The 22,845-nt window shown below is 35.8% G+C and overlaps 1 protein-coding gene across 1 annotated transcript in view; it reads left to right on the forward strand.

Moving 5' to 3' along the window:
• EYS (eyes shut homolog) overlaps positions 1–22,845 on the forward strand; it is a 1,792,869-nt gene that overhangs the window by 1,267,840 nt on the left and 502,184 nt on the right. Inside the window, 1 exon segment of the mRNA XM_037844664.1 lies at positions 19,216–19,443. Within this exon segment, the coding sequence (XP_037700592.1) occupies positions 19,216–19,443 (228 nt within the window).

Consider the following 22,845-nt stretch of genomic DNA (forward strand, 5'->3'; position numbering starts at 1 on the left):
CTTTTCCATAACCCCAAATGGAAACTCGGTACCAATTAAGCATTAAATACCCATTCCCTACCTCCATCCTGACCCCTGGTAAACTGTATTCTAGTTTCTGACTGAAAATGCTCATTCTAATTATTTCATCTCAGTTACATCATATAGTATTTGTCCTTTTGTGCCTGGTTTATTTCACTCAACATGATATCTTCCAGGTCCATCCATGTTGTCACATGTATCAGAACTTCATTCCTTTTTATGGCTGAACAATAGTCCATTGTATGTATGTATAACCTTCTGTTTACTCATTCATCTGTTGATGGGCATTTGAGTTTTGATCCACTGCTCATAGATTTTTATCCATACTATATTATGGACTACTACCCTGCCCCCATGTTCTCTCCTTTGGGGCCAACAGATAAATCCTTCTGTTTCTAGTTTCATGCTCTTTCTAGAGGGCAGTATTGTTGACCAAGGGATAATCTACGCTAGAATGAGAAGCTCACTCTACTATACTTCTTGGTTTTGTATCTGGACCAGACCAAATAACATTTATTCCCTCTAATACAATACATTCTGCAGTATTGTAATTGACTATTTTTTTCTCAATCCCACCAGACTGAAAGCTCCTAAAATGAAGGGTCTAGGTTATACTGGTCACCCTATATTCTTCATTAGTGAGTCCTTGTGCTTAGAAAGCACTCCATAAGTCCTTTTTTATTGAATGAATAAATGAATGAATGATGGGCAATCAATTCTAGATTGATTGACTTGCTTCTCTCTTAGTCCATCTTCTTTCTGCAAATCCTGACTGGTAATGAACACACTTAGATTCCTTAAAAGAGGCCTGTCATGAAATAAATATTCTTTGGGACTCCTTTGAACTTGAGAAAGTTCCTTTCTCTTTGTAAGACATAGAGGGAAATTTGCATTTGTCTTTGCCAGCATACATGTTCTCATGACTGGAGTTAAGTAAGTGACTTTAATTGTGTCTCCTTTTTTACTTGACTTGCTCTGATTCTGAGGTCTTTCCAGGTAATAAGTAATCATGCTATTTTAGAATATTCTTCTTTCCTTTAAGTTTTGTTATTAGAAACATTCCAGAGTAATAGCACTCCATAATGGAGGGAATAAAACAGATTTAATTACTATAATAAATATTTCCATTTACATGGGACACTTACTAAAATTGCTGCATATTTATGTATCTCTTATTATCCATAATGATTAGGTATTGAAACTTCAATGATTTCTAAATTTAAATGTAGCCCTTAAGTAAAACTATGCTTTTAGTAAAAGCTACTGTATTTATAAATGTTTTTGCCAATCCAAATAGAATTTGCTATGTTCCTTCAAAAATATATATAATATCAGCATTAGGATATTAATTCATAGATTTCTTTAAGGAGCCTGGTATAGAGTTCATTTTCTAAAGTGATCCATTGAATTTTATATTTAAAAATTATTTATCTCATTTTATGCCTTATCTCAGAATATATCTATGAATTAGACAATTTATAAAGTAAAAAATACTTCTTTAACAATTACTATGTCAAAACTATGTGAAGTTCTTGGGCATAAATAAGTAAACAAAGTTGCTTAAAGGTTTTAAATCTAGAGAGATAATCATTAAAAACCAACTAAGTATTCCATAATAATAATATACAAGATATTCTTGACCATTTGCTAAAGATTGCAAACTGTACAAACATATATAAGTCTACTCCCATCTAGAATATAAAATATAAAGATATGTGTGCATATACACTACATGTCAATGTATAAATATAAGTACTGAAAAACAAGAAAAGGTTCCATAGCAGACATTCATCATGTAAAAAAAGAAAAAAAATAAAAAAAAGATGGGAAACTTCAATTTTTTGGCATTATGGCAGCTGAAAAAAAAAAATTCCAGCTATAAGATACACTTAAAATATTGGCTCAGGAAGAGAAAAGGATTTAAATAAATCTCTAAGATATCAAGATAATAAGAAAAATCCTTACAGCCAAAATAAAGGAATAAAAAAGATCCTCAAGTAAGCATTCTTGAATATGCCTCACTTCAAGGTGGGAGAACAAAAATCTTCTTCCCCAGTTACCTAAAACCACAAACTAGCCCAATATAGAAGATTTTGGCCAAGCCTGTGCTACTTATTCTTTCAGAAATCTTAAAGCGAAATTCATTTTAAACTGACCCTACATTGTAAGAGACCTCATGAGATGGATGAAGCAAATACAATTCCTCTTTGGAATAATACCTTACACCCATGCCTGAAAGCACTCCCACAGACTTCCAAAGATGTGAACTTACAGTAAAAAAAAATGGCAAAACACCTGAGGGGAAATTTAAAAGAAAACACTGTGAGAGAGAAGTCAGCAAAAAGAAGAAGGTGACTTGAACCTGCAAAGACCAGATATTGTTAATACCAGATGCAGAATTTTAAAAATTATGCTTGAATTTTTAAAGAAATAAAATACAGGAATTAAAATATGTGTGAGGAAAAAGATATCATGAAAACTGAAAAGAAAGTTTTAAAACATTTAAATAGAACTTCTAAAAGTAAACAACAATTGTGCCTAAGGGCCTCCTCCCGGGTGCCTCTCTGCTGCTCGGATGTGGCCCTCTCTCTCTAGCTAAGCCAACTTGAAAGGTGGGGTCGCTGTCCTCCCCCCTGCATGGGATCGGGGACACCTGCAGGAGTGAATCTCCCTGGCGGCGTGGAGTGTGGCCCCCAGGGAGCAGTGTGGACCTGGCATCATGGGATGGAGGGCATCTTCTTCACCAAAGCGGGGAGATGAAGGGAAATTGGGTAGGCTTCAGTGGCGGAGGGAATTCAGGGGGAGCCGAGGGTCGCTCTGGGGGGCACTCTTGAGCGCAGTGTAGAACGCCCTGTTTGGGTGCTGGTGGGTTGCGGTGGCTGGCGGTGGACGCCTGGAACTGTCGGGCTGCGGCCCAGGGCCCATGAGTCTTGGAGACAATTGTATGGAAGTGTGGCTTGTGGAGGGTGACAGTGGGATTGGGAGGGCCGTGGGGACCGCGCTCCCCATTGTCTGGTTTGTGTGTGGATGGGTGGGAGACGGACGGACGGGAGGACAGGGGCACCAGGTGTTCTTTCTGCTTTGATTGCTCTTTTTCACTTTGATTGTTGTTCTTGTTGTTTTTGTGAGTGTGGTGGTGGGGATGTCAGAGATTGATTTTGGTGGTGTGTGTACGGCTGTGTGGTGGTGCTGTGGACGATCGAATGTACAATTTGTTTTGTGTGACTGTGTGTTGTGTGGATGTATCTCAATGCAATGAATATAAAAAAAAGTAAACAACAATTAAAATTAAAATTGGGCAAGTTAAACAGCAATTGGTCAGAGCTATAAAGAGAATTAATGAACAGGATGACATATCTGAAGAACTTGTCATGAATGTAAATAAAAGAGAGATTTTGGGAAAGGGCCTGAGGATATAAAGGATAAAATGGGAAGTTTTCATTATTAAATGTTTTAATAGCAGAATGTGGAGTGAAAGCAGGAGAGCTGAAACTTTTCCATAATTGTTGGAAAACATAAATCCTCCAAATAGAATTTGGATAAATAAAAATAATTCTACACTTTGACACATCACAATGAAATAATGCTGGGCAAGAAAGAAACGAAATGTCTCATAAGCATCTGGAAAGGAATGACAAGTTTCCTATAAGAGAATGATAATTGGACTTACAAATGAATTTTTAACAGGAATGATGGAAGACAGAAACTGTGTTAACATTACAAAATGCTCAAAAAGACAAAAATATCTATTTAAAAAGGCATAAAAAAGATCAAGATCCATCATCATCTCCTAAAAATTGATAAGTAAAAACAACCAAATTGAAAAAGAGAGAAAGTATATATTCTAGCAATGTAAAAAGATAAAACATAAATGACAAAAGAAATATTTAAAATATTATCTCCTTGTTAATAAGTTAAAGAGAAGTTGAAACAACAGTGAGGTTATCAATTCTCATAATTCCCATTCATCAGATTTACAGTCAATAAAAGGAAGATGATGTTTAATTTTTGTAAGGGATTGAGGAAACTACTCAAAAGCTATCATATATATGTTACCAGAATGAGAAATAAATAAAAGTAAAAACTAGTGGGGGAGTTTAATTTTGCACAGGCTATTATGGAATCTATATGAAAATGTAAATTGGAAATATTATTTACTTGACTCAATGATTTTCACCTGTAGATATTTATTCTTCACATATTCTCGTGGATGTTCCCAAGATGTTTGCACAATGATTGTCACTGCAATATTTGTAATTTAAAAAATGAGACACAACCTAAATGTTTATCAATAAAGAAATGATTAAATATATTGTGATGCATCTACAGTAACAACTTATCTCGGTAAAATTTCTGTGCTGTATCTATGTTAAATGATAATGAAATAAAAGATCTCCAAGTCATTCTGTAGCTTAAAGGGGAGAGAAAAAACCACTCAGGTTTCTTTTCTGCTTTAGTTTATTTAATAAGAGATTTGTAATATGATTTCTATGGCAGAGGCTGGTCTAGATTCAGCAGCCTCATTTTACTGTCTTCCTTGGTTACATAGTTAGACTCCTTTCCCTTGTGGTGGGTTTGGTCATGGGACTAAATTCAGGCCAATAGGATGGGACAGGTTAAAGGTCTTTCTACAACCCTTCTTTTACCCAACCTTCTCTACTCTGTCTGGTATTTGCATGTATGACACCCAGTACAACCTCAGAAACCATATGCTGAGGATGGCAAAGTTATGTTACCTGTGTCCCTGAATGTCACTAAATAACCACAGGAAACAACCCCTCTCTATGCTGATTGAACTTTACATGGACAGGAAATAGGCTTCTGTGTTATTAAGCTAGAGATTTCAAAGTGTATCTATTACAGGAGCTAGCATTACCCTTAACTAATACAGTTTTAAAACAAATTTTTAAAATTTATTTATTTAAAAACTGATAAAGTAAGAAAAATGAATTATATATCCATATATTCTGGGTGTGTATTTGTACAAAATGGAGTGATTTTCTTGAGGATAGAGTGGTATTGGGTTGCAAGGAGGAGATGAGTAAGGACTTTCACTTTATATACTTCTATAACATTTAACATCTAAGTTGTTTGGAATTATTTCTTTGGTTAAATATTTGTATGGGCCTGATGCACTTAATTATGTCTGAGGAAAGCCTGAAAGAGGTTTGGAGACAGTAACTTTAGAACTGTGTCTCAGAGGAACAAAGGAGGATTTTAAGGCAAAATTGCACTTCAGGGGAAGTCTAGCATATGAATGGCATAAAGCAAGGAATACTGAAAAAATTACACTTAGATGTGGTTTGAGCACACATTGAATATCTGTTAAGCCATTGGAGGTAGATAAAACTGAAAAGTAAAATGGCACCAAATCATAGAAGAGTGTATCTTTTGAATTGAAATAGTTTGTGGCATGTAAATAATATAATTCAGATCCAGAGCAGTGGGAAGGACAGATTAGAGGAAATTAGGAACTGAAGTCAGGAATGCCAGAAAGGAAATATGACCACAGAACCAGCCAAAGAGAGAGAGACTATTTTTCTTGTTTACAAAATGTGAGATAGAATTTGAGTTCTGGAAAAGAAGAAAAGGAAATAAAGCTATGTTGACTGTTAGTTTCTGATTGGAATATAAACAGTAAGTGCTAATCCAATTTCCAGCCAGTTTTGGTCTCTGGAATCAAAATGAGGAAAACTTGCATGTTCTCTCTGATGGAGCACAACTCCCAATAGGGCTGGCATAAGAACATGGAATCAGAATCTACTGATTGAGCATACAACTTTTAAAAAATATCCTCTCTGTGCTGAAAAACAGAGGTCAGGAAAGTCCTGGAGGTATGAGTCCTGCCTAATGTGAAGGGATGCCATGGACATCAATTAAACAAGTAAGGTATTATTATATGAAATGGTTGCGGTCTGAAAGACCCTATCCATGAATATGTAGTAGATAAAGAATAGAATATTCTTAGAACGAGAAATGCATTTCTCTAGTGAGAAAAATTAGGACAATGTGAAAACAAGATCCGTTAGTGAATTAATTTACTCATATTTTAAAATTTTTAATCTTACTGCATTATTAGGATATAGTTCTTATTGTATTGTATAATGTTGAATTAAAAAAAGAAGAGTAACAATTGAGAATGTTTGCTCAAATTGATTTTTCCCATGTATAATTCATTGCTTTTTGATATCTAATTTTTATTTTGAATGATAAATGAGAATTTTACATGTGCTAACAGGTAATTTTACACATTTTCTCTTTTAATATTGTCATGCTAGGTAAAGGCAATTAAAATAGCAAACATTTTTCTATGTTGTTTTGCTTTCAACAGATGAATGAATTATGAATATTTTCAGTTATTTGACCAAACTAGAAACATGAAGTTTTAGAGCTAGCTGAGAATTATGACAATTGAAATAAAGTTTTGAAGCCATTTTTCAATATGTTCAAGCTCCATAATATATATGATGTTCACATGAGTTTGAAAGTTAAAGCAGAAATTAAATTCTTTAGATTTATGCCTGTTAGCCACAAGACATCACTAAGTGCTTTAAGTGATCCTATTTGGAAATTAAGAGTTTGACAACTAAGTAACAACACAGAAATAGGACAGGTGATGATACACATCATAGTTGTAGATAAAGATAAACAAAGTTGATGATAGACATAGTGATGATGATGATAGAGATGAGAGATGATGGTAGAGGTAGGAGACGATAGAGATAAGAAATAGAAATGATGGTGATAGAGAAGACAGATAGAGACGTGGATATGCTATATGCAAATGTGAGTGTGTATTTATATGTGTGAAGTTTGATAATAGGTAGAGAAATGAAAAATTGATAAGCAGTCATAGCCTTTTTGATACACTGCTATCAAAGGGGATATTACTTACCTGGTCTGCCCCTGTTGGAATCCAGGATAACAGAACATGTATTATTTAGTCAGTCCAGCCCAGAAAACTGCTTTTAAAAAGGACTTTATAAAACCTACAGTGAGAATGGTTGAGGAGAATTAAACTATACTTTGGAATAAATTATTTACAGGTTGCTAGACAAGTATTAAAATTGGCGTCACTCTTGGGAAGACGGTTGCTGCAAAGGAGAGGCTAGGCCTCCCTATAACTGTGCCTAAGAGCCTCCTCCTGAATGCCTCTTTGTTGCTCAGATGTGGCCCTCTCTCTCTCTACCTAAGCCAACTTGAAAGGTGAAATCACTGCCCTCCCCACTACGTGGGATCAGACACCCAAGGGGGTAAATCTCCCTGACAACGTGGAGTATGACTCCCGGGGAGGAATATAGACCCGGCATCATGGGATGGAGAACATCTTCTTGACCAAAAGGGGGATGTGAAAGGAAATGAAATAAGCTTCAGTGGCAGAGAGATTCCAAAAGGAGCCGAGAGGTCACTCTGGTGGGCACTCTTATGCACAATTTAGACAACCCTTTTTAGGTTCTAAAGAATTGGAGTAGCTGGTGGTAGATACCTGAAACTATCAAACTACAACCCAGAACCCATGAATCTTGAAGACAATTGTATAAAAATGTAGCTTATGATGGGTGACAATGGGATTGGGAAAGCCATAAGGACCACACTCCCCTTTGTCTAGTTTATGGATGGATGAGTAGAAAAATAGGGGAAGGAAACAAACAAACAAACAAACAGACAAAGGTACCCAGTGTTCTTTTTTACTTTAATTGCTCTTTTTCACTTTAATTATTATTCTTGTTATTTTTGTGTGTGTGCTAATGAGGGTGTCAGGGATTGATTTAGGTGATGAATGTACAACTATGTAATGGTACTGTGAACAATCAAATGTACGATTTGTTTTGTATGACTGTGTGGTATGTGAATATATCTCAATAAAATGAAGATAAAAAACAAAAAATAAATAAATAAATGTAGAATCTACAATACAAACAGTGAACTCTAATGTAAAACCATGGCCATAGTTAATAGTACTATTACAATAATCTTCTTCTATGAAATTGTAACAAATATACCACATGAATGCAAAGTGTAAATAAGGTGATATGGTGGGTATGGGAACTCTGTATTTTCTGCATAGTTTTCCTGTAAACTTACAACTTCTTTAATTAAAAAAGTAATAAAAAGTGTAAATATGCCAGCACAATAATGTGCAGCAAATATAACTGCTAACCATCTTCCTAATAGAGTTTCTTCGTATAGTACAGTTATTATGGACTAATTTTAATTGATAAATCCTGTAATTACATGTAAAAAGCAAGGGAATGTTTTAAAGTCTGTAAAAACAGTAAAACAGTTCTTTTAAGTAGAACCACCATCCTGCTTGCTCTCTTGATTCTTTCACAATCATGGTACAAAAATAAGCATCGTTTCTAAACTAGGGTGAACTCTGTCAAATTTTGATTAGTGAGATTTTACTAATAAATCTTGGCCCAGAAGCGAAAAAAAAAAAAAAAAAAAGCTGGGGAGGTCAGAGTAGGGTGATGTCATCAACATGGTGATGTAAGATATCCATTGGAAAAGTCTCCTCTCAGAATCAACTAATAAAGGAAAAATCTCACTTGCTTGGAACTCCGGAGTATGATAGAAAATGGAGAAGGTATCCATGAAGCTGAATTGAAGAAAAAGAAAAAACACACTGAAATCATAGGAGATTTATGTCCCAGTCCTGCCCCTCACTTGGTCACATAGGGGCAGAACAGCCTGGGCTCCTCCTGTTATGGATGCAGACCATAGAGTCACTCACAGAAGCAAGTTAAAACACCACAAATATCCAGCACAGGGACCCAAGTTCACAGAGACTCAGGGCAAAACACAAGTTACTGAGGAGCACTGCATTCACTAAGGCCCCCAGGAAATAAAATAGACTGAAGCAGAACTGGTAGCAAGGGGTGCACACTCAATCTAGTCTCTGATTGCTGGACAACCTAAGTGCAAAATGGGCCTTTCTGGATTGGTCCCATTTGGCTCCCCAGGGTGGGATACCCTAATGGGGAAGAAACCAGAGGGAAAAAAGCCTCACATAATCTAAAAAAAAAAAAAGGAGGGGGTTGACTGAACTGCTATAAGACAGAATGGGTCCCAGAACTGGAAAGTATAATGAAAATGAGCATTGAGTGAGGGAGAGAATTTAAACAAATCATAGGAGCTGGGGATAAAATTCTGCACAAAAACAGGCATAATACATCAAGGTTCCTGGAGATGGAACAGAGGAAAGGAAGTTTTCTCCTGGAGAGAATCAATTGCACATAAAAAGGAAATCATAAAGATCATACTGGATATCCAGGGCAAAATTATGTGCTGAAGACATGAGAAAATCTGAACAGTTAAACACAGGCTACTCTAAAGATCCAGAATAAGTTGGACCAAGTGCCAAAGAAGAGCCTTAACACAAAGTCAATCAACAATAAAACCCAAGACAAGAGGAAGAAACTGACCTTCAGAGTTAGCACATCAAAATAATCAATGCCCAGACATCAGCAAAATATTATGTCATACTAAGAAACAAGAAGATATGGCTGAGTCAATGGGGAAAAAATTAAAGATTCAGAGGAGACACAGACTTTGGAATAACCAATCAAAGAGTTTCAAACAAACTTCTTTAATCAATTTAATGACATGAAGGAAAATATGGGTAGAAATATACTAATGACGGATATAGAGCTAAAGGATATTAAGAAGACAATGTTAGAGCAAAAAGAAGAATTTGAAAGTTTAAAAGTAAACATACCATAAATTGTGGTGATGAAAAACATAATAATGGAGATTAAAAAATATACTAGAAGCATACAACTGTAGATTTGAACAGGCAGAAAAAAGAATCAGTGAACCAGAACACTATTGAAATCATGCAGTCAGAAGACTATATGGAGAAAAGAAAAATAAAAATTGAGCAGTACCACAGGGACATGAGTGATAGAGTGAAGCTTATAAAGATATGCATCATGGGTATTCCAGAAAGAGTAGAGAAGGGAAAAGGGGCAGAAAGCACATTTGGGGAAATAATGGACAAAAGTCTCCTAACTGTTATGAAGGGCATAAATATACATGTTCAAGAGGCTCAACAGACTCCAAACATAGTAAACCTTAATAGACACCTCTACAATAATATCTGAGATTTTAATATACCACAATCTTCAATAGATAGACCATCTAGAGAGATGATCAATAAGGAATCAGAGAACTTGAATGAACTAGACAAACATATATACAGAACTTTGCTCCCCAACACAGTATGATATATAGTCTTCTAAAGTTCACATGGGTCATTCTCCAGGATAGACCACATGTTGGGTCAAAACACAAGTTTAAATAAATTCAGAAAGATTGAGATTATACAAAGCTTTTTCTCTGACCAAAATGGAATGAAGCTGGAAATTAATAACAGGCAGAGAACTAGAAAACCCACAAATAACAGAAGTTAAATAATACTCTCTTAAGCAATCAATATATCAAAGAAAAATTACAAAGGAAATCAGTAAATATCATGAGACTAATGAAAACAAGAACATAACATATCAAAACGTATAAGATGCTGTTCTAGTTTGCTAATGCTGCCAGAATGCAAAACACCAGAAATAGATTGGTTTTATTTGGTTACAAAGTTACAGTCTCAAAGCCATAAAGTATCCATCAACAAAGGGTACCTTCACTGGAGGATGACCAGTGGTGTCCAGAAAATCTTGTTAGCTGGGAAGGAGGATCCCTATCTCACAGCATATACAAAAATTAACTGTAAATGGACAACCTAAATAGAAGAACCAGGACTTTAAAACAGCTAGAAGAAGACATAGGGAGGCATCTTCAGGATCTTGTGTGAAGCAATCATTTCTTATACTTTATACCCAAAGTGCTGGCAACCAAAGAAAAAAATTAATAAATGGGAACTTATCAAAATTAAAAACTTTTGTTCATCAAAGGACTTCATCATAAAAGTTAAAAGACAACCTGCTCAGCAGGACAAAATATTTGGAAACCACATATCTGATAAAAGTTTAATATCCAGAATATATAAAGACTCCTACAACTCAACAATAAAAAGACAACACAATTTTAAAATGGGCAAAAGCCTTGAATAAACATTTCTCCAAAGAAAATACACAAATGGCTAAAAAGCACATGAACAGATATTCAACATAATTATCTATTATGGATATGCAAATCAAAACCACAGTGAAACATCATGTCACAGCCACCAGAATAGCTACTATTTAAAAAAACAAAATTACATATGTTAGAGAGGATGTGAAGAAATAGGAACCCTCATTCATTGCTAGTGGGAATATAGAATGGGGCAGCTACTGTGGAAGACAGTTTGGCAGTTCCTCAGAAAGCTTATTATAGAATTACCACATGACCTGGCAATCCCACTACTAGGTATAAATCCAAAAGAATTGAAAGTATGAATTTGAACAGGTATTTGCACTCTGACATTCATAGAGCATTATTCACAATTGACAAAAGATGGAAGCAACACAAGTGTCCAGCAACTGATGAATGCATAAACAAAATGCAGTATATACACACAATGGAATATTATTTAGCATTAAAAAGAAATGAAGTTCTGATACATGCAACAACATGGATGAAGCTTGGAGACATCATTTGAGTGAAATAAGCCAGAAACAAAAGGACAAATATTGTATGATTTCACTGATAAGAAATAATTATAATCATACTCATGGAGTCAGAATCTGGAATATAGTTTATCAGGGACTGTGCTGGGGGTAAGGAATAGGGAGTTAATGCTTAAATTGTATAATTTCTATTTAGGTTGATTATAAATTTTATATAATGGATGGTGGTGATGGTAGCACAGCATTGTCAGTGTAATTAACAGAACTGAATTAAATATGTGAATGTGGTTAAAAGGGGAAATTTCAGGTCACACATGTTACTAAAATAAAAATTTTATAAAGAAAACATAGGACTGTACAGCACAGTGAACCCTATTGTAAATTACGGGCGGTTGTAATGATAGTACAATAATAAAATGTTCTTTCATGAATTATAATAAATGTATCACACTAATGAAAGGTGTTAATAATAGGATGGTATATGGGAATTCTGTGTTTTATGTATTTTATGCTTGATATTTCTGTGAACCTACAACTTCTCTAATAAAAAAATGATCATTTAAAAAAAGCTGGAGAGGACATTCCCTGTGTCAAGTAATAGTTAATAGCAAAAGTTCAATACACATGTCTCTGAAGAATCCATAAAGTTACTCATTGAGAAAGAGTTAATAATTTGGCTGCCAGACATAAGAAAGGGCCATTAAAAGTCAGTTTACAATACACCGGCTACATAAAATATTCTTTCTTCTTCTTTCACATCCTGCCTATCCTACAAAGAGGTGAAAGCAGAGGGAGTAAGTCAGGAATAGGAGCAAGAGTGAAAAGAACAGGACCTGGCTCCCATGACACTAAAAGTCATGTTTAAGGAAAGGGCTCAAAGGACAAGCTGAGACTTTGATGTAAGACTAGAGTTTTGAAGTGCACCAACAAGACTGTTTAATTTCAATTTTGAAATACGAGATCTGTCTAAAGCATTGTCAACAGTGAGCTGATCTCATACTCTAGATTTCTTGGATCCACTGGGCTCATCACCTCAGGGAAGTCCCATGAAGCTCTCTAAACAGGCCCATCTCTCATTCCTCCTCCACCTTGGGAAGGGTTGAGAGTCACAGCACTCCAGTTACTCTACGCAAATTTCTCATCACAAACTCCTTCCTGCACAATCTTCTTTCTGGACCCTTTTCTATAGTCTTCTTCTGGTTAAGACATCCAATAAAATAAAATCAATAAAAAAAAAAAAAAAAGAAAGAAAGAAAGAAAAGAAAGTTCTCTCTTTTGTAGCAATACAACTGTAGAGTCCTTCTTTAAAGATTGTCATACAGGACAGTATTGCAAAATGCATGTCACCAAAACCAAATACTTGAAGAATTTTGATTGAAATATACCCAAGTACTCAAGTAACTCAGATAACTCAAACTAATGAGGAAGAAACAACTTGCACCAAATTATTTCAGTGCCATTTGGGAACAGAAGAGTACCATCAGATTCCAGTAAAAACTGTACAAAGTCAAACCTTCAGCACTCCTGGGTCCACTCCCTCTTCTGCTCCAGAAGCAGAACATGGATGGATGGATGGGGAGGAAAGTAGAAAGAAAACTGTCTGGAAAAATCTCACAGATACTGCTCATGTAGGAGGCTGAAGGGCTACATGGACAGCTAAGAGAGAACAGAAAGGGAATCTCATCAAGAATAGAAGCCACTGCCTACAAGTACATATTGGTTTATGATGGGCAGCACATATATATGGGCAGTATTCGAAGAGTTTCAAAACTTTTTACTAAAAAAAAAAAAAAAAAAAAAAAAAAAAAAAAAATTGCTAATTTATCCATGTTCCCAGCTTTTTGCTCCTTTGGATCAATAAAGAAATTCTCTTTGCCCAAGGGATATCTTTTCTCCACCCTCCAACCTTACCTGCTGAGGGGATTAACCAGACTTGGTCTGTGGATTTCGAGGGGAGAATTTGAGAGTAACCAATAGAAGCACATACTTAGCTCAAATAAATATGCATAATAAAAACTGAGGTAAGGATTAATAAGAGTAAAAGTCGTGCAGCAACTAGAATTAAAGTGGTTGCTGTTATTATTGAGGAGATAGGCATGAGAGCAGCTATTGTTTGTATCTGAGGGTAGTGAATTTGACAAATACAAGATTTCAGTGTTGAGGACTTTCTCCTCCATAGAATTAAAAAGTGGAAATTAAGGACTTAAAGTGATTTTGAAATTTTATGTGCTTCCATAGACTACAGTCTGTAGTCTTTTGAACATGCAAAATTTTAATAATCCTCAAATGTGTTACATCTTTCAAGCCTGTAACTAAGCATGTAACCCCAGTAACTATAAAAGAAAAGATTGAACATTTTGACCTTTAAGAAAACTTTATGGCATAATATACTAAAATAAATTCAAAACATTAAATTGAGAAAAATAAATGTCATATATATGACAAAGGGCCATTTTCCTCAGTATAGAAAGAACTTTTATAAATGCAGAAAAATATACTACAAAACTTATAAAAACGCCAAAGGACATAAACAAGTAGTTCACCTACCCATGCAAACGTAAATGGAAAATAATACTATGAAAAAGATACACAAATATGTGATTTACAAAAATACTCTTGCTGCTGTCACAAATTACCCACAAATATAGTGGCTTAAAATAACACGTTTGTTATGTTACAGTTCTATAGGTCAAAAGTCTGATGCAGTTCACACTGGACTAAAATTAGTATTGGCAGTTGCTGGGCTCCTTTCTGGGGACCCTGAGAGAGAATCCATTTCCTTGCCCTTTCCAGCTTCTAGAGGCTGCCTGGCATCCTTGCTTCGTTGCCTCTTTCCATCTACACAGTCAGTGATGGCACACTGAGTCTTTCTTGTGCCCCATCACTCTGACACTGACTTGTCCTCCCAGCAGTGATAGGGTTTCCACTTTTAAAGAACCAGGTGATTACACTGAGCCCACCTGGATAACCCCTATTTTAAGGTCAATTGATTGGCAACCATAATTCCATCTGCAGCCTTAATTCCCATTCCCTGTAACATAACATATTCACAGGTTCTGGGGATTAGGACAGGGAAATCTTTATGGGACCATTATTCTGCATACTACACTCATGAATAAAGAAATGCAAATTGAACAATAGCTAGTTACTATTTTTTGGTATAACTGCTTGCCGAAGTTTAAAAATTTGGTAAAAGTATTAACATAAGTACAGTGGCAGTTGCTGCTATATGAATTATAGCAACTATTTTGAGGGAAATTGGTAAAAACCATAAAAATTCTAAATACACACACCACTTGTAAGAACTTATGGTCCAGAAAGGATTTGGAGAAATTGGAACTCTCATCATTGCTGGCAGGTATATAAAATTGGGCAGCCTCTTTGGAAAACAGTTTGGCAGTGATTCACAATGTTAAACATAGCGTTACCTTATGATCCAGTAGTCCTAATTTCCAAGAGAAATTAAACATACGTCCAGACAAAAATTTGTACGAGTGCTCATAGCAGCAGTATTCACAATAGCCAAAAAGGGAAAACAACCTGAATGTCCATCAAATGATGAATGGAAAAATAGAATATGATATATCTATACAATACAATGGAATATTATTCAGCAATAAAAAGGAACAAATTCTGATCCATGCTACAACATGGATAAACCTTGAAAACATGCTAAGTGAAAAAAAAAAGCCAGTCACGAAAGACCCCATATGAATTTGTTTATATAAATATCCAAAATAGGCAGATCTATAGAGGTAAAAGGTAAATTGCTAGTTGCTTAGAACTAGGGATTGGGGAAAAGGAGATGGGAGTGACTGCTGATAGGTACAGGGCTTATTTTTGAGGTGATGAAATGTCATAATATCTGTTTGTGGTAACATTTGCACAATTCTGTGAAATATTAAAAATTATTGTATTGCATACTTTAAATGGGTGAACTGTATGTATGTAAATTATATCTGATATAGCTGTTAAAAATCACCTTATGAACCAGGTAATAAAAAATTATTGAGGCAGCTTGAATATAATTAATTGTGAACTGGTAGAATGAATGATGGCATATCTAAACAGTAAAAAATTTTGCAACTTTTAAAAAGAAGATGAAAAACTATACTTAGCTGTATGGGCAGCCCATCAAGAACTATTTTTAGATGACAAAATAAGTAAATACCAGATTCTGGTAGCTGAAATGACAAAGTAGAATGTGGTAGGTGTATTCATGGTATATTCTTGTTTTTGTTCAAAAAATAAGGTATCTACATATTTGTACGTAAATTGCATGTCTTTTATTATATATTATAAAACATTTATTTTAATTACAATTATTTTTGAAACTTTTCATCCCCCTAGTAAGAGGCACAAAATTAAAATTCCTCTACCTGAGTTTTTTCATGTCTTTTTAATCCTTAAGCATCATTCTAAAAATTCTCCACTTTCTCTGCTTGTAAAGAGGGGTTTCTGGGGTTAACACATCTGATTGAGCCCAATCCTCCTAAAATATTGAGATTAGGCTGCTGAGCCATGATGAAGTCAGCAACACTGAGCAAAATCCTCAAGCTTAAGTGAAGTGAATTTCTTAGCATCATGATTTTCACCTGGGGCCTGAGACGAGTGACTTTCCATTTTTGTTCTGCCTAGAGCATGCCCATATGATTGAATCACTGTCTTATCAGGGTGTCCCTCTTTAAGAATCAGGCTTGTTTTTGAATAAAATTAGCATATGTTATTCAGTCATCATCCATTAAGGAAAAATTCTTGAAGGCTTACTACTTGTTATAACAGTGACTGGTTTACCACTGTATCCTTGTGCAAAGTTACTCAAGTAGACACAAGCAGATTCTTCATACTTAATATTTTGGCCTTTGAACAGATAGCAAGTCATGTGTTTGTTTAAGAAAGACAAAGAGGTCCAAATTTTACAGTATTCTTTTTTGAAAAACAATTTTGGAAACCATGAGCTTTGATTTCTAAGTTCTCATACATTCACTATTTTTAGAATAAAAAAGAATTACAACTTGTGTACTCCTTTATAACATTGCTAATTTTATTAATATGACCATCACCTAGATGTGTTTAATAAATGCCCACATTCACTGATATTTTAAAAATTCAATGTGAAAATAAAGTAAAATATTAGCAACGGTAACAAATCACTAATTGCTAAACAAATTCTTTCTAAATATATTTATTTATTTTCATTCTCAATTCAAAAATAGGTAAATTCGTGATATATTTTCTACTACTTGTAAAATAAAAATATTGGAAGTCAAGCACTACTATTAATTACATATCAGATGTAAAGCTTGATCTTTATTAAATTAAAATGCATCTCATTAATGCTGTTTTCAAAATTTGATTTATGACCCTGATGTTATAAATGATGGATGAATTGATAATAATTATTTTTTGTAACCAGCTAGCAAGTAAACGTGCAACATATTGATTTTTTCTAGGTGAGGCATAGACTTCCTTGGCAGCTACAGTAGGAGAAAGAGGTAGTGAAATTTAATTGTCTAATTTATTACTGAGAAAAAGGTGATTGACTGTAGTTCATGAAATCCATGGCAAGTGTTAGATGAAATAGTGAAATCACTCAGAAACATTAAAACTAAAAATTAAATTAGAATACCGAATCCTGAGTAATAAATCCCGTATAATTCAGATGAGCATTGCCATTTAACTTGACAAAAGTTACCTGAAAAGGACAAGCTTAAATTACAAGTACAAATGGGAAGATCTATGCTGATCAAACAGAGTAAAATCAAAGAAAGCTGACTGCAAAATTGCATGAAAAATGTTATAATTTTATATTATTTATTAAAATAAAGAAACATATGATGAAGTTATTAAATTTACCCTGGGGACAACAGTATTAGTTTTACTTGTTATTTTTCTTTATTAGTAGTGTGGTACATTTCATGTTCACAAAAATGATTCAAATTTGTTCATAAAATATTTATTGGCGAGCCAAAATAGAGGCCGAGTGTCTTTGTTAGGGATACAATGAAGGAAAGAGCAGAGGGGATAATTCCTTCATAGAGACTGCAGTCCAGAGGAATGGGAAAAGGGTCAGACTTAATCATAGAATAAACACATGGTTACAACCTGTGATAAAGGCCATCAAGAGGAACTTAAAGTTGTAAAGTAATGTGAAACAAATAACCTGTATATTAACATTATGTGGGTAAATGTTTTCATGAATTATTATCTATTTCACCTTCCTTAGCTTTTATTCCCATAAATTGACATGAATACATAGTAGACACAAAAATAGGTATTTATGTCTCTAACATCGGTCACAGAATATATTTGAACTGACTCCTTTTACTAAGGTTTGATTTTTATGACTATGCACAAAATAAAATTTACCCAACAGGTAGTTAAATTGTTGAATGTTTTATTGTAGCAAGAATTTTTACATTAAATTTATTTCATTATTAAATGAAAATTCCAGTAGCCCTGCTTCCCAACCAGTATGTAACACTCTGGAGTTCACCAAAGACATTTATTCAGCAGGTATTTACAAAGTATTTCTTATTATAGGGAATTGTGCTGAAATGAGGAATTTTGTGTGGAGGGAGTATGGGAAAATGAAGATCACGGTACAACTTAGTAGAAGAGTCTGCACATAAAGTAATAACTATACTACAAGCATGTGATAAATATTCTAGCAGTGGGGAAAATGACATGCTATGGAGTTTGGAAGATGAGAGAAACATTGATTTCATCTTGGTGAAACTGAGAAGTGTATGTATACAAACTAATATTGGTGGGGATTTGGCACATGGTTGAAATTCAGATAGAAAGAGAGGAATAACAATGCATAAAAGGTGGTTTGCACAAACTTCCCAAATTAGGAAAGCTTGGGCCCTTCAGGGAATAGAGATCTCATTATGTTTGAGAGAAGGTAAGGCACTTGGAAGAGATCATGATAGAATAGTCTGGAAAAGCAGATAGGATTAGATCATCAAGGGACTTTGAATGCCAAAGTAAGGAATTTCAACATATTTCAGAGTGGATATCTTTGTTCATTATCTTTTAGAGAAGAAAAAAATTAAACTGGTAGCAAAATTTTGAAGAAAATAGGGACTCATCTGTGGACATTTGTAAGGTATTTCTTGGATAACTGTTATTAATGAATGCAAGTCACTGTGAGGAGTGAATATTCCTATCAATCAACCTAGAAATCATTCATGTTCAAGCAATTTTTCCATGAAAGTATTTGAAGGTCTAATTTCCTTGTCTTAATCTCATGAGATTTGGAATAGCCAAAGCAGAACTGTATTAAACCAAAATTCTAATTCCTTTTCTTAAGAGAAATGACTCAGATCTATGAAGGCCCATCTAGGTTTCCTTCCGTTTAGCTTTTCAGAGGTATACAGAACGACCACAGCTCTGTGATTCACCTGGAGTCGTATTATGTGGCTCGAATATTTTCAGTGTTTATAAATGCCACAACTGCAAAACAAACGTGGTAATTCTACTTGCCCTCAGTTAAGCCTTGGATCAATGTTGTTTTTATTACCTTTTACAACAAACCAAAAATTACATTACTTCTATTTACAACCTGGTACTTATATTTTGTTTTCTGGTCTCTTTATAAATCATAGATACCAAGACTCTACTCCAGCTTCCCTTGTTGCTCCCTCTGGTGTGACAGACGGGGTGGACTCCCTGTGGACTTCCCATAGCCCAACTCCTGTGGCACCATCTGTGTGCCGGGAGGGTGTGTGCCACAACGGAGGCACTTGCCATCCCATCTTCCTCTCAAGTGACGCAGTTTCATTTCAGTGTGACTGCCCATTACATTTCACTGGCCATTTCTGTGAAAAAGATAATCAACCTTCATTATTCTTCTGTATTTCTTTTTACAAAATTCTCAGGAGGGTGGAGGAGACTGATACATACTGTAAAAATGTTGACGGATACTAACACAAACAAGAAACAGCTGTATAATTTAATTTAAAATAAATTCTGATAAAATGCTTTCAGTTCAGTATTGTGGAAGGAAACCTAAGATTTATTTTATTTTAGTTTTTTGCATTGGGATTGCCATTCAAAATATATTTTCAATTACTAAGTAAAACAGGAGTTAAAATCAAATGTAGTATTATCTATGCAGTTACTTCTAAAATTATGGTGAAACTATCCTTCATCACCATAGAAACAATTAGTTTCTAATGAATATTATTTTTTTGCTTTATGGCTAATCAAATCACTAACTTTTGTATTTCATAAGCAGATCCCCACATTTGAATTATCTTAGCGTTTAAGAAGAGTGCAATATTTTTGATGCTTACAAATATGCCTTTAGCATTAATGGAGCTATTTATGAATTTTAAAAACACAGAACATCATTCCCTATTGTCAACATCTAATGGGCTCCTAAGAGGCTTTCAGTTAATTAAAGCAGCACTGGGCAACTGGAGCCAAAATTGCCCTGGGCAAATTACAAACATATTAGGTCATGAAGTAGCTGAATGCACGCACACACCTTCATGGATAGCTGAAAAGTGTCATTCTCGTCTATGAAAAATTAATCACTGGTTCCAAATTAGGGAGGCGGGATGGAGACAACCTACTGACAATGATTCACATTGCAGAGAGTGCAATTTTCATTACTTACCCAAGATTGTATTAAATGACTTCCCTTTTTAATGCCAACATTTGGGACCTCTTAAACCTAATTCAAAGGTACATATAGGTTATTCAATTCTTCCACCCAAATGACATTGTGTAACTGTTTTAGTATTCAGCCAGGTAAGCAACCAAATACAGTAAAAAGCACAGAGATGAAAGCACAATCTATTTTCCTGTCCATTGTAAAACATCATGGAGTGCCATGAGGCTGAAGTGAAAGAAGCAGAATAAGCAGCAGCCACAGCTGCCACAGACCTCACTGCAGGAGCAGGAAGAGACTGGAGATGAGGAGGACAGGAGTCCCATCTGACCACCAGCCTTCTGGGCCAATGGAGAGCCTGGTGACCCCAAGTCAGCTCTTCACAGAGATCCTTCAGGATCAAGGGACGCAATGATTCTACCACTGCTGAGTCTCCCACCTCCTCCCCAGGATACGGGCCCAATTTAGGGAGGCCTAGTTCCCAGGTCTGGCCCATATAGTTGTGGTTGGTAGGGAGCCAATGCTGAACCTCCTTTTCTGGAGCTAGGCCATAGGGGCCCCTTCAGAGGAGGCTTTCACAAAGAGCAGAGAAATCCTCAAAGGTTCAAAAGCTGGTCTCTTATCAAGAATACTTGCCGCCTAAGGATGGACCCCAGGTTATAGAAGACAAATCCCAGCACCCTCAACCTGTCTGCCCACACTTTGCCAAAAAGGGCCATTGTTGATATGAGGACTTCTGTGCCTTCTAGCACCCAGGCATCAATGGACATCTTCTGTGAGACTGTGACTTCCCATCCAGGCTGGAATGAGCCCTCAATGTCCTGATGGCCAAGTATTTCCTTGTGGCCCTCTGATGGCTACCCAACACCCTCAGTCAGTGACAACCTGCCTTCATCCATCACCTCCCCATCTGGGATTCAGAATCATGTTTCATCACTAGTGTGCAGTATGCACTCTTTCTTTTGATCCAGCCTCGAGGGACTAGCCTTCAAGACCACATCTTTGCTTCCTTCAACCTCCTGAATCCTCTTCCTTCTCACCAAATGACTGCTGAACAGGAACCAGTTTGGTGCTGTTTCTTGTGCATCTGTTCACCTGTCTCCCAGTATTGCCCTTGATTCCTGAGAGTCCTGGAGCAGTTTCCTGCCATTCCCTTCTTCTAGCTGCTTTTTTTTAAGTCCTTTGTATGTGATATCCCCTACCCACAATGTTGTCAGCTGCTCTGTGAAACTCACCAGGTTGACTGGACTGGGGTCTAATTTGAGTGACTGATACAGAGTTACTCCCTGAAAGGCCACACTCCCTGCTTTTGAATTTTGTAGTTTCTGCTTCAATAGCATGGTCCCCACCACTATGGTCTGTGATCACTGTGCTTTGTGAAACTGTGCATCTCCTCATAGCCTTTCTCAGTGTCTGTGGCATTTTCATGATTTCCCAACACTCAAATAAGTTATCAACCAAAATGAGTGAGGTTTTTGGTGCCCTCTAGGCTCTCTGCCTCCCAACATGGGAGAATTGTGAAAACTTCCACGAGAGTGCCTCCCTGGTCCTCCCCTTTCTCACAGTGTCAGTTACTCTGGATCTGAAGCAGGCCCATAAAACATCTTATGGCTCCTCAGATGGGCCTACCCTATCTCCTCTCCAGCCCATTTTAGCTAGGCTGTGTCATTGGGAGGCCACCAACCCTTTTGTTTGAAATATATGAATCTGTACCTGGCCTGTCTTTGGGTGGAATCTGGACAGATGGTTGCTCTCTCCCTACCCTCTTCCCCTACATCCCTAGCCCTGGTTGTTTTCTATGGAAACAGCAGTGAACAGATTCAGTTTGGAGCTGGCCCTGGGGAAATGGGTCAGTAGTTGTGTGGTTAAGAGGGAAGGATGAGATATGTTGGAGAACTGAGTGAGGTTTTTTGTTTTTGTTTTTGTTTTTTCTTTTTAACATTTTTTTTTTTGTATTAGTAATAAGCACAGTGGAAACAAACAAACAAACAAAAAACATCACGGAAGTGTCCTTAAAGTCTAGTTTTAATTGTAAAATAGTTTTGGCGACATATCACTATTACTTAACTTCTGGACAAATATTTCTTATGTCTGTAAAATATCATGAGGTTTGTCTTCTCTGACATATTTATATAAATCAAATATACATTTGAGACAATTTATATTGCCTCTGCAAGTATAGGCCTAGAGAGACAATTTGAATTAAGCTCTTTTAGATCCACACTCACCCATTTAAAACCCTATGAGAAGTCATTTTTCTTTCTTTAATTTCATGCTAGGTGGAGTCTTAGACGAATAAGTCCCTTATCCCTTTAAAAGCATATTTTGATGTTTAATTTTTTAAAATCCAAATTTAATGACTGTGGTGAAGTTGGTGTAAAAGGAGGATTCCTTAGTTACCAAGTCTATGTCCTTGGCAAGCACACATACTAGGCTAGGAATGACGCTGTAAATCATTGTTCCTCTCTCTCCTACGAATCCCCAATTGTTCCTTATTTAGCTCCTTGACCAGTAGCACTAACATTTCATATAGGCAGTTATTCTTTCCACTAGGAGAAAAGAAATCCAGGTTTATTTGGAGTTAAACCTCCAAGACTTGGCTGAGGTTTGACTATATTTGGTGTTCTGCATGGTAGAAGG

Source organism: Choloepus didactylus, chromosome 7, assembly GCF_015220235.1.
Source record: "Choloepus didactylus isolate mChoDid1 chromosome 7, mChoDid1.pri, whole genome shotgun sequence".
NCBI classification, from domain to species: Eukaryota; Metazoa; Chordata; class Mammalia; order Pilosa; family Megalonychidae; genus Choloepus; species Choloepus didactylus.